Source organism: Eleutherodactylus coqui, chromosome 1, assembly GCF_035609145.1.
Source record: "Eleutherodactylus coqui strain aEleCoq1 chromosome 1, aEleCoq1.hap1, whole genome shotgun sequence".
Taxonomy (NCBI): Eukaryota; Metazoa; Chordata; class Amphibia; order Anura; family Eleutherodactylidae; genus Eleutherodactylus; species Eleutherodactylus coqui.
Window position 1 is genome coordinate 510,458,673 of NC_089837.1, and position 13,015 is coordinate 510,471,687.

At 48.5% G+C, this 13,015-nt stretch overlaps 1 protein-coding gene across 4 annotated transcripts in view; it reads left to right on the forward strand.

The window, feature by feature from the left end:
* The window catches only part of LOC136588398 (leucine-rich colipase-like protein 1), a 68,895-nt gene that overhangs the window by 39,082 nt on the left and 16,798 nt on the right, over positions 1-13,015 (forward strand). For all 4 annotated transcript variants that reach the window (XM_066587589.1, XM_066587580.1, XM_066587571.1 and 1 more), the window contains one exon: positions 12,798-12,914. In XM_066587589.1, coding sequence (XP_066443686.1) covers positions 12,798-12,914 — 117 coding nt within the window. The remainder of the gene's footprint in view (positions 1-12,797; positions 12,915-13,015) is intronic.

The window sequence follows — 13,015 nt, forward strand, 5'->3', positions numbered from 1 at the left end:
TTGAGAACAGAAGTTTCATTAAAGGAAGTGTGCATATTGTGTAAATGTAAGAACAGAAGGCAAACATGACATTTGGTTATACCGAGTGTTAACTCATGAATACAGGACCAATGTCCACTACAAAAGGCCCAAAACCCAATATAGCTATATTGGGTTTCCACCACACTATGACTTCTGTAGTAGTGAAATGAGGGGGGCTGCTGTGACTTCTGTAGGGGTTAACAATTACCCTCTTACACAGGTCATACCATTCCTGGTAATATCAGCCCTGCCTGAGGAACAGAAATTACTGATATAGTCCAAATATAGCCCTGCCCTGTTTTACCTTGAACCACAGCAAACTTTCCTGCGGAGCCCTTGTGCCTCTACGGAAACTCAAATTAGTCCAACAGCAGCCCAGGCAGTAATCAGTCCGAGCCTCCCTGGTGACATGTAACTCAACTCAGTCAGGGAGTAAACTGTCACTGTTCCAGCTCTATTCCCAGCTTAGGGAGGTGGAGGGGAGTCTCTGTCTCCAGTGATAGGGAACACATCATTGCAGCAGTACAGTCCAGTTGAATGCTGGGTGAGGGCAGATGGGTGGCAGAGCTAGCATCACAGACAGCCAATGCTACACTTCCAAAGGTGAAGAAAACAAAAATAGGGAAGGAGCTACCTTAATAGGCAAATGATTTGGAAAAAATATAGGTAGAGGAATGTGCAGAAGATTTGATTCTTCTCTCTCATTAAGATGATGTGTCATAGAAAAGACCTAATTGTTCAGGTGCAGCCAACCCAATGATAGTCACACTGGCAGGTGAGACTATTCTGATTGATTAGTGAAGAAAAAATGTGATGGGTGTAGGTGCAGCCAATCGATATATAAAGTTCAGTACAATACAGGAAGTAAGCTCAGCTTCTCCGCTTTATTTTAAACCAGCATAAAAATACACGTTTCGGAGCAACGCCCCCCCCCCCCCCTACCCCCTCAGTTATAGATGGGAATACACTATTACAAATAACAGATTAGAAAAGGAAAGACGCATGTACAATAACTAGAGATGAGCGAACGTGTTCTTCCGAGCTTGATATTCGTGCGAATATTAGGGTGTTCGGGATGTTCGTTATTCGTAACGAACACCATGCGGTGTTCGGGTTACTTTCACTTCCTTCCCTGAGACGTTAGCGCGCTTTTCTGGCCAATTGAAAGACAGGGAAGGCATTACAACTTCCCCCTGTGACGTTCAAGCCCTATACCACCCCCCTGCAGTGAGTGGCTGGGAAGATCAGGTGTCCGCCGAATATAAAAGTCGGCCCCTCCCGCGGCTCGCCTCAGATGCCGTGTGAGTTAGATGAGGGACAGTGCTGTTTGTACCGGAGCTGCTGTAGGGAAAGAATTGGTAGTTAGTGAAGGCTTCAAGACCCCCCAAAGGTCCTTATTAGGGCCACTGATAGCTGTGTGTTGGCTGCTGTTAGCAGTGGCAATTATTTTTTTCTCAAAATCGCCTCTGCAGAGCGTTGCACCCGGCATTAGGGACAGAAGTGCTGCATAGGCAGGGAGAGTGTTAGGAGTGAGTGTAGCCTTCAAGAACCTCAACGGTCCTTTCTAGGGCCATATTTAACCGTGTGCAGTACTGTGCTGGCTGCTGTTAGCTGTGCTGCATTTTTTTTTACTTCTCAAAATCGCCTCTGCAGAGCATTGCACCCTCCATTGATACTGCAGGGAAAGAATTGCGTAGGCAGGGCCACAACACAGTTATTATTCATTGAATATACGCAGTGCTGCCTTTTGGTGCAAAAAAACGGAAAATAATTCTATTTGTCCTGCCTCTGTCCGTCCTAAGGGCGGTGGACACGTGTCGGCTGCGTGTGCAACCTTTAAAAATCAGACACACCCAGCTACGGTTTACTGCTGGCTTCGCCATTTGCTTTCCTTAATTGGGAAAAAAAATACCTGCTCTGCCACAGTTAATAACTCTGCTACCATCACGTTCTGTGACACATTAGCAGGAAAACAGCACAGTTATTAAACTTAGATTATACATTCACTAGAGGCAGTGGGGCCTTTCGTTTTCAAAAAAGGGAAAAAATTATATTTGGCCTGCAGTCTTGCGCCAATTTATTAGCTGCCTGTGAAATCAAATCACTGGTAATACAGCATGCTGAGGGGTAGGGGTAGGCCTAGAGGACGTGGACGCGGCCGAAGACGCGGAGGGCCAAGTCAGGGTGTGGGCACAGGCCGAGCTCCTGATCCAGGTGTGTCGCAGCCGACTGCTGCACGATTAGGAGAGAGGCACGTTTCTGGCGTCCCAACATTCATCGCCCAATTAATGGGTCCACGCGGGAGACGGTTATTAGAAAATGAGCAGTGTGAGCAGGTCCTGTCCTGGATGGCAGAAAGTGCTTCGAGCAACCTATCGTCAACCCGCAGTTCTGCGCCGTCCACTGCTGCAAATCCGAATCCTCTGTCTGCTGCTCCTCCTTCCTCCCAGCCTCCTCACTCCACTACAATGACACCTGGTCAGGAGCGGGAACACTCCCAGGAACTGTTCTCGGGCCCCTGCTTAGATTGGGCAGCAGCGGTTCCTCTCCCACCAGAGGAGTTTATCGTCACTGATGCCCAACCATTCGAAAGTTCCCGGGGTCCGGGGGAAGAGGCTGGGGACTTCCGCCAACTGTCTCAACAACTTTCTGTGGGTGAGGAGGACGATGACGATCAGACACAGTTGTCTTGCAGTGAGGTAGTAGTAAGGGCAGTAAGTCCGAGGGAGCAGCGCACAGAGGATTCGGAGGAAGAGCAGCAGGACGATGAGGTGACTGACCCCACCTGGTGTGCAACGCTTACTCAGGAGGACAGGTCTTCAGAGGGGGAGTCAAGGGCATCAGCAGGGCAGGTTGCAAGAGGCAGTGCGGTGGCCAGGGGTAGAGGCAGGGCCAGACCGAATAATCCACCAAGTGTTTCCCAAAGCGCCCCCTCGCGCCATGCCACCCTGCAGAGGCCGAGGTGCTCTAAGGTCTGGCAGTTTTTCACAGAGACGCCTGACGACCGACGAACAGTGGTGTGCAGCCTTTGTCGCGCAAAGCTCAGCCGGGGAGCCAACACCAACAGCCTCACCACCACCACCATGCGCAGACATATGATGGCCAAGCACCCCACAAGGTGGGACGAAGGCCGTTCAGCGCCTCCGGTTTGCACCCCTGCCTCTACCCCTGTGCCCCAACCTGCCACTGAGATGCAACCCCCCTCTCAGGACACAGGTACTACCGTCTCCTGGCCTGCACCCACACCCTCACCTCCGCTGTCCTCGGCCCCATCCAGCAGTGTAGTTCAGCGCACCGTCCAGCCGTCGCTTGCGCAAATGTTGGAGCGCAAGCGCAAGTACGCTGCCACGCACCCGCACACTCAAACGTTAACCGTCCGCATAGCAAAATTCATCAGCCTTGAGATGCTGCCGTATAGGGTTGTGGAAACGGAGTCCTTCAAAAGTATCATGGAGGCGGCGGCCCCGCGCTACTCAGTTCCCAGTCGCCACTACTTTTCCCGATGTGCCGTCCCAGCCCTGCACGACCACGTCTCCCGCAACATTGTACGCGCCCTCACCAACGCGGTTACTGCCACGGTCCACTTAACTACGGACACGTGGACAAGCACAGGCGGGCAGGGCCACTACATCTCCCTGACGGCACATTGGGTGAATTTAGTGGAGGCTGGGACAGAGTCAGAGCCCGGGACCGCTCACGTCCTACCCACCCCCAGAATTGCGGGCCCCAGCTCGGTGGTGGTATCTGCGGAGGTGTATGCTTCCTCCACTAAAGCACCCTCCTCCTCCTCTGTCTCGCAATCAAGATGTGTTAGCAGCAGCATGTCGCCAGCAGTCGGTGTCGCGCGGTGTGGCAGCACAGCGGTGGGCAAGCGTCAGCAGGCCGTGCTGAAACTACTCAGCTTAGGCGATAAGAGGCACACGGCCCACGAACTGCTGCAGGGTCTGACACAGCAGACCGACCGCTGGCTTGCGCCGCTGAGCCTCCAACCGGGCATGGTCGTGTGTGACAACGGGCGTAACCTGGTGGCGGCTCTGCAGCTCGGCAGCCTCACGCACGTGCCATGCCTGGCCCACGTCTTTAATTTGGTGGTTCAGCGCTTTCTGAAAAGCTACCCACGCTTGTCAGACCTGCTCGTAAAGGCGCGCCGGCTCTGCGCACATTTCCGCAAGTCCCACACGGACGCTGCCACCCTGCGCACCCTGCAACATCACTTTAAGCTGCCAGTGCACCGACTGCTGTGCGACGTGCCCACACGGTGGAACTCTACGCTCCACATGTTGGCCAGGCTCTATGAACAGCGTAGAGCTATAGTCGAATACCACCTCCAACATGGGCGGAGCAGTGGGAGTCAGCCTCCTCAATTCCTTTCAGAAGAGTGGGCCTGGTTGGCAGACATCTGCCATGTCCTTGGTAATTTTGAGGAGTCTACCCAGGTGGTGAGCGGCGATGCTACAATCATTAGCGTCACCATTCCTCTGCTATGCATCTTCAGAAGTTCCCTGCAAACCATAAAGGCAGCTGCTTTGCGCTCGGAAACGGGGGCGGGGGAAGACAGTATGCCGCTGGATAGTCAGGGCACCCTCCCGTCTATTTCTCAGCGCGTACAGGAGGAGGAGGAGGAGCATGAGGAGGATGAGGAGGAGGGGGAAGAGACAGCTTGGCCCGCTGCTGATGGTACACCGGCTGATTGCCTGTCATCCTTTCAGCGTGTATGGCCTGAGGAGGAGGAGGAGGAGGAGGAGGATCCTGAAAGTGATCTTCCTAGTGAAGACAGCCATGTGTTGCGTACAGGTACCCTGGCAAACATGGCTGACTTCATGTTAGGATGCCTTTCTCGTGACCCTCGCGTTGCACGCATTCTGGCCACGACGGATTACTGGGTGTACACACTGCTCGATCCACGGTATAAGGAGAACCTGCCCACTCTGATTCCCGAAGAGGAAAGGGGTTCGAGAGTGTTGCTATACCACAGGACCCTTGCGGACAAGCTGATGGTAAAATTCCCAGCCGACAGCGCTAGTGGCAGAAGGCGCAGTACCGAGGGCAAGGTAGCAGGGGATGTGCGTAGATCGAGCAGCATGTACATCCCAGGCAGTGCAACAGTCTTTAAGGGCCTGGCCAGCTTTATGGCTCCCCACCAAGACTGTGTCACCGCTCCCCAGTCACGGCTGAGTCGGCGGGAGCACTGTAAAAGGATGGTGAGGGAGTACGTAGCGGATCGCACGACCATCCTCGGTGACGCCTCTGCCCCCTACAACTACTGGGTGTCGAAGCTGGACACGTGGCCTGAACTAGCGCTGTATGCCCTGGAGGTGCTTGCTTGTCCTGCGGCTAGCGTCTTGTCGGAGAGGGTGTTTAGTGCGGCTGGGGGAATCATCACAGATAAGCGTAGCCGCTTGTCAACCGACAGTGCCGACAGGCTAACACTCATCAAGATGAACAAAGGCTGGATTTCCCCAGACTTCTGTTCTCCACCAGCGGACAGCAGCGATACGTAAGCAATACGTAGGCTGCACCCGCGGATGGAAGCTACGTTCTCTCTCACCATCCAAAACGGGGACATTTCTGCTTCATCAATCTGTGTCTAATATTCCTCCTCCTGCTCCTACTCCTGAAACCTCACGTAATCACGCTGAACGGGCAATTTTTCTTAGGGCCACAAGGCTCACTCAAATAATTTTTCTGAACAATTTTTATAAGTTTCAATGCGCTTAAAAGCGTTGGAACTTTAACTTGAACCAATTTTTCGTTACACTGGGCTGCCTCCAGGCCTAGTTACCACTTAAGCCACATTAACCAAAGCGATTCACCTGCCATCTTGGTTGGGCATGGCCAATTTTTACTGAGGTACATTAGTACTGTTGGTACACCAAATTTTTGGGACCCTCACCTACAGTGTAATCATAGCAATTTGTATGTTCTTCGCCTGCACTCATGGTACAGAAAGGTGTGTGGGGTTGGCCTACACTTTAGCTACATAAATGTAACTTGGGCCTTGGCTATACTAAGGCTACTGAAATGGAACTAAGACTGCGCTCCCGCTATACTGCTGCTTCGGAATTGTTACTGGGGCCTGTCTTGAGTGCTACTATTGCTGACATGGAACGAAGACTGCGCTCCCGCTATACTGCTGCTTCGGAATTGTTACTGGGGCCTGTCTTGAGTGCTACTATTGCTGACATGGAACGAAGACTGCGCTCCTCCTATAATGCTGCTAGTGATATGTTAGTGGGGCCTGTCCTAATGCTACGGCTGAAATGTTACGAATTCTGGCCTCTGCCTATACCGCTGATAATGGTATGTCTCTGGGGTGTGGAAACAGAGGCTTCCCAAAGACATGATGGCGGCGAGGCCATTTCCCACCAACGCGGTTACTGTAAAGGTGCATATAACCATGGACACGTGGAGAGGACACGTAGTGCCTCAAAAACATCCCCCTCCTCCTCCAACAGGGAAAACATTCTTGGCAAATGTCTTTGCATTGGTTCGTCTGGTGGCAGTCCAAGAATTTCACCTTTACCGACACAACGAGAGCCCCCACACCATCCCCCCGCCACGGCCCAATTAATCCTGGCCGCATTCCGAAAACCAACAAAATACAACCGTGCTACTAGGTCCGCAGTCACCACCACATTACCACCAACGCGGTTACTGTAAAGGTGCATATAACCACGGACACGTGGAGAGGACACATAGTGCCTCAAAAACATCCCCCTCCTCCTCCAACAGGGAAAACATTCTTGGCAAATGTCTTTGCATTGGTTCGTCTGGTGGCAGTCCAAGAATTTCACCTTTACCGACACAACGAGAGCCCCCACACCATCCCCCCGCCACGGCCCACTTAATCCTGGCCGCATTCCGAAAACCAACAAAATACAACCGTGCTACTAGGTCCGCAGTCACCACCACATTACCACCAACGCGGTTACTGTAAAGGTGCATATAACCATGGACACGTGGAGAGGACACGTAGTGCCTCAAAAACATCCCCCTCCTCCTCCAACAGGGAAAACATTCTTGGCAAATGTCTTTGCATTGGTTCGTCTGGTGGCAGTCCAAGAATTTCACCTTTACCGACACAACGAGAGCCCCCACACCATCCCCCCGCCACGGCCCACTTAATCCTGGCCGCATTCCAAAAACCAACAAAATACAACCGTGCTACTAGGTCCGCAGTCACCACCACATTACCACCAACGCGGTTACTGTTAAGGTACATATTACCAGTCTGACTGGGGCATGCAGACACCTTGACAGAATGAATAGTGTGTGGCACATAGGTTCCCCATTGCTATGCCCACGTGTGCAGCTCCTGATGGCGGTGGCACAGGATTCTATTTCTCATTGCTTCTGTACAGCATTGTGGGCTATCGCCCTGCCCCTTTTAAAGAGGGCCGCTGCCTAGCCGTGCCAACCTCTGCAGTGTGTGCCTGCGGTCCCTCGTCATGGCAGACGCAATTCTAAATAGACATGAGCGTGGTGTGGCATGAGGGCAGCTGAAGGCTGCCCAGGGACACTTTGGTGTGCGCTGTGGGGGGGGAGGGGGGGCGGTTGGGCAGCATGTAACCCAGGAGAAGTGGCAGCGGAGTGTCATCCAGGCAGTGATTGTGCTTTGTTGCAGCTAGTGTGGTGCTTAGCAAAGGTATGCCATGCTAATGAGGGCTTTTCAGAAGTAAAAGTTGTTGGGAGGGGGAGGGGGGGCTCACTCTTGCCGGTATTGTGGCTTAATAGTGGGACCTGGGAACTTGAGATGCAGCCCAACATGTAGCCCCTCGCCTGCCCTATCCGTTTCTGTGTCATTCCCATCACTTTCTTGAATTGCCCAGATTTTCACACATGAAAACCTTAGCGAGCATCGGCGAAATACAAAAATGCTCGGGTCGCCCATTGACTTCAATGGGGTTCGTTGTTCGAAACGAACCCTCGAACATCGCGGGAAGTTCGTTCCGAATAACGAACACCCGAACATTTTGGTGTTCGCTCATCTCTAACAATAACTATAGTACAAAAAAAGTAGGTAAACGAACAAAGAGAGAAAAAGAAAAAACAGAGGAAAGACTTTTAAAACTCCTGTGATGCAATAAGCAATATTAAAATTTATTGTGGAATGATTGGTCAAATGGGTAGTATCCAGGGAAGATAGTAATACTACAGTAAAAGACTAGTTGTGGATTTCAAATGAAACAATAGGCAAACTCGAGCATAATGTTTAGGTGTAGAGGACTTACCCTTATGTTGGCTGTTGGTATGTGCATGGTGTACCCGGTGGAGAGGCGGAGCAGTGTGTGTATGCCTTCTCCCCTGGTTTATAAAGTCATAAATGTAGGAAAAACAAAGAAGGGAAAAAATAATAATACATTTTTCCAACTTGATCAAGTTAGAGAGAAAAAAAAAAAATGTCCACAATACAACTTGATAAAGTTGCGAAAAAGGGAGAAAAAAAAGAAGGGGTGAGAAAAGATACAAAGCATTATTCAGAAGACTGCATATAGGTTTTCACAAAATGAGGCTACATGTGATTGGCACAATATTTATAGAAGAGTGCATGTAGGCCCCTGGTCCAATATCAGTCCAGCAGTCCTAGAAAAAGATCATATCAAAAATTTTCCAGCGCTGCGGCGACTTCTTACTTACCTTACCAAGATGGCTGCTGGGATCTTCACCCACGATGCACCGTGGGCTCTGTGCGGTCCATTGCCGATTCCAGCCTCCTGATTGGCTGGAATCGGCACACGTGATGGGGCGGAGCTACGAGGACCAGCTCTCCGGCACGAGCGGCCCCATTCACCAGGGAGAAGACCGGACTGCGCAAGCGCGTCTAATCGGGCGATTAGACGCTGAAATTAGACGGCACCATGGAGACGAGGACGCTAGCAACGGAACAGGTAAGTGAATAACTTCTGTATGGCTCATAATTAATGCACGATGTACATTACAAAGTGCATTAATATGGCCATACAGAAGTGTATACCCCCCACTTGCTATCGCGGGACAACCCCTTTAAAGTTGAGAAATTGTTTAAAATGTTCCCCTGTATTAAAGCTTGAACATTCGGTAGTTCTGCTGGTAATATTGAAGCAGTATTTACATATTCTTACATTGCATCTATTTTTAAGGGATTTTGTCCTTCATTAGATAATTAGTGTTTTTTTTCTGAATGTTACCTGTCAAGTAGGCGTCTTGTGATAGGATAGGCCAATGTTTGTTGAGGATTTCTCTGATTAGGGAATGTGAATGATTGTGATTGGTAACTAAACTGAGGTTATACTGTTGAAGTTCTTCCGTGATCGGAGTTGGGTTTCTTTGTAGACATTCTTCTTGTGTTGTGTACTGAGGTTGTGTGAAAAAAATCACCAAAGGGGATCAAGCTTTAAAAAGCTATTGTTGTTTTTAATAGGAATTTATTATTATGTTACATCAATTTATAATTATTTTATTCTTGTGCCCTATAACAGTACATAATGCTTTATTGTATGACTGACACGCGTTTCCTGTTTTTTCTTTTTCTTACTTACTTACTTTTTATGCACTATAATTATTATATACACACCTTTTCTAATCTGTTATTTGTAATAGTGTATCCCCATCTATAACTGTGGGGGGGGGGGGGCGTTCCCCCGAAATGCTTACTTCCTGTATTGTACGGAACGTTATATTTCGGTTAGCTGCGCCTACACCCATCACATTTTTTCTTCAGTAATATGCGAATCTGATGCGAATCTTGCATCAGTAAGATGATCTGATCATGCATGCCTGCAGCACCAGAGCAGCGTCAGGGATATCATTTATGTAATTTACAGGGGCTGAGATCAGCCCATTTTACTATGGAGCAGTGACATGACTCACCCAGGAATCTGCCGGGCTGGGCAGATTATCAGTGCAGGCCAGACCCTGCGACCACCACAGCTTAGTCTCCTGCCAGTATGTAAACTCACAGAAACTTCTTCACCTACTTCTTACATCTGAGCGGCAGACGCCTCCACAGCCTCATCCTGCACTGAGACTAGGAGACTCGGGAGGAGTCAGTTCGCTCAGACATCAGATGCCCCTGAAGAGGTTTTTGTAAGGTTAAATATTGGTATGAGGCTGAGTTGCAACTGTAGGTCCTGCACAGGGTTCAGTGAAGGCAGTTGTTGAGGTGAGGGGTACCCTTGGGGCCCCCTGGTTTAGGGGAAGAGATGCGACTGCAACTCCTGTACCTTTGCCAGTGGTAAGAAGCAAAATTCTACATCAACAATCCTTGAGTATATTTTTTACAGGAACAAGTAGTGCAGTCTGCATCGCTATGTGTTAATTTTAAAAAATGGAAACCTAATGGAAGGGAAGAAAAACTGAAAGCTTTCCATTTGCTTTCTTTTTTTTTTTAAACCCGTTGAAATCAAAGGGGGCAAAAAAGGGAAATGTTTTTTTTTTCCGTTTTAAACCCTTAATGCTGCAGGGCATACAGTTATGTTCTGCACATTCGGGGTATGTATGAAGGGATATTGTGGGGCAATCTTGCTTCATACAACGCAGCTGCCAGCTGTTAAAGCCGACACCACCCGCAACAACTCCAATAAGTTGCACAGCTCATCGGAGCTGTTAAGCCTTTAAATACCACCATCAATTCTGACACTGGCATTTAAATTCCCCGACCGATGTTCGGGTATCCCCTACTGCTGCCCCGCAATGAGATCGTGGGTTGCCATGTGGGTATCATGGCAGCCGGGAGCCTTCTGAAGGGCCCCAGGGCTGTCCTAGCAAAATGCCTATCAAGCCGTGCTGTGGCATTACATCATACTGCAGGAGCGATCAAAGCATCGCAAATTATTGCCTTCTCTGGGAACTAATAAAAAAGTAAAATTAAGTTTTAAAAAAGTTTCACTAATTATTAAAAAAATAAAAGGTAATAAAAGTTTAACCCCCCGTTTGCCATGTTTATAAATCTAAACAGAAACGCATATAGGGTATTGCTGCATCTATAGCAGTCTGATCTATTAAAATAATGTGTTATTTACCCCACAGAGGGAACGTTGTCCAAAAAAGAGTAAAAAATAAAAATAAAGAACACCAGAATTGTGCTTTTTTTTTTGTTCACCCCAAGAAAAAATGTTATAAAAAGCTAAGCAAAAAGTTGTATGTGCTCCTGGATGGTACCAACGAAAACTACAGGACGCTTCACCAAAAATGAGCACATCTATGTTGAAAGAAAAATAAAAAATGATAGCTGTCAGAAGATGGCAGCAGAAAGGAATTTAAAAAAATTAAATATCTTTGAAAAATATAAATGTAATACAAAAAAAACAAAAAACGATATGTTTGGGATCCTAGTAATTGTACTAATCCATAGAATTAGGGTATCATGTTGTTTTTGTTGCAGTGTGTACGCAATAGAAACAAGACACACTGAGGGCTGTTTCAGATGATCGTATATCAGCCGGGTATTCACGCTGGCCGATATACGGTGTCTGTCTGCAGGGGGAGGAGGCAGGGAAGAGCCAGGAGCAGTTCTTTGAACTCCCGCTCCCTCTCTGCCATCTGAAACAGCCCTAAATGATAACAGAATTTCATTTTTTCCATTTCACTGCACTTAAAATTTATTCAAAGTTTTTCAGTACATTATACGGTAGATTAAATAGCACTAGGGATGAGCGAGTATACTCGCTAAAGCACTACTCGCTCGAGTAATGTGCTTTAGACCAGTATCTCCCTGCTCGTCCCTGAAGATTCGGGGGCCGACGCGGGGAGCTGCGGAGGAGAGCGGGGAGGAACGGAGGGGAGATCTCTCTCTCCCTCTCTCCCGCCCGCTCTCCCCGCCACAACTCACCTGTCAGCTGCGGCGGCTCCCGAATCTTCAGGGACGAGCAGGGAGATACTCGGCTAAAGCACATTACTCGAGCGAGTAGTGCTTTAGCGAGTATACTCGCTCATCCCTAAATAGCACCATTGAAAAATACAACTCCTCCCACAAAAAACAAACCCTCATACAGCGAAGTGCAAGGATAAATAGAAGGGGTATAAATATTTAAAAGGGGGAAGGAAAAGATGAAAATGTAAAAAAAAAAAGAAAAGGGCTGCGACCTTAAGGGGTTAATTTAGCTTTTCTGTTCTAAAAGCAGAACAGGGAAACAGAATTATAACCAACAGCACTGAATGCAGGTGTGAATGGGGTCTAAATGACCTTTTAGAAACTTTTTACATTATATGGGGACTTTTCAATGGCTTTTATCACTTTGGTTTGAGTGCTGAGAGTCCTACCCATCACAGCTGCTACTGCTGCCAAAGGTGAAACCCCTGGATGTGACAGCATCCATGGGTTTCACATCCAAGGAATCCCCCTGCTGTAGGTGTCACAGCTGCACCAGGGGATAGCGGGCAGCGCACTTTTTATGCGGAAAAGCGCGGCCAAATGCATTTTTTTCTGCCTGCCACCCGCTTTGGTCACACATTTTTGAATGCATGCGTTTTGAGCACAAAACACCTGTGGGACTAAGCCCTAAAGGGCTCATCAGAGTGCTGTCCCTGCTATCTAGCAGAAGACAGGCTCAATATAAAGACTCTGCGTCCATCTCCAGCTAACAAGAAGTAATAGCACTTAAATGAGTGCTTCAGCTGCTTCATTCTAACAATCAGTGGGGTCTCAGCATCTGCACCCCTAGCGATCAAAACTTTTCACATGTCTCTATGATGTGTCAGTAATTTTTGGTAAGCGCCCTTCTTTATGTGACATAAATGTGAAGCCTTAAGTTATAAATGAATTCCTATAACTTTTCTTTCCTTTGATTCACATTTAGAACCTTGGAGATCTCTGTTATTCTAGTGACCAGTGTCATAGCGGGTGTTGCCACATTTTTCAATATTCTAAGTTTTCTGGTATGTGTACAGAAAACACGAAGAAATGTTTGGGTCAGGTGAGTACCTGTTACATAACACACAATACCTTTCAATGTACACTAATAGCAGCGCTACAATGCCACCCATAGTCATATAAAGCACAAATATAATGCAGTTC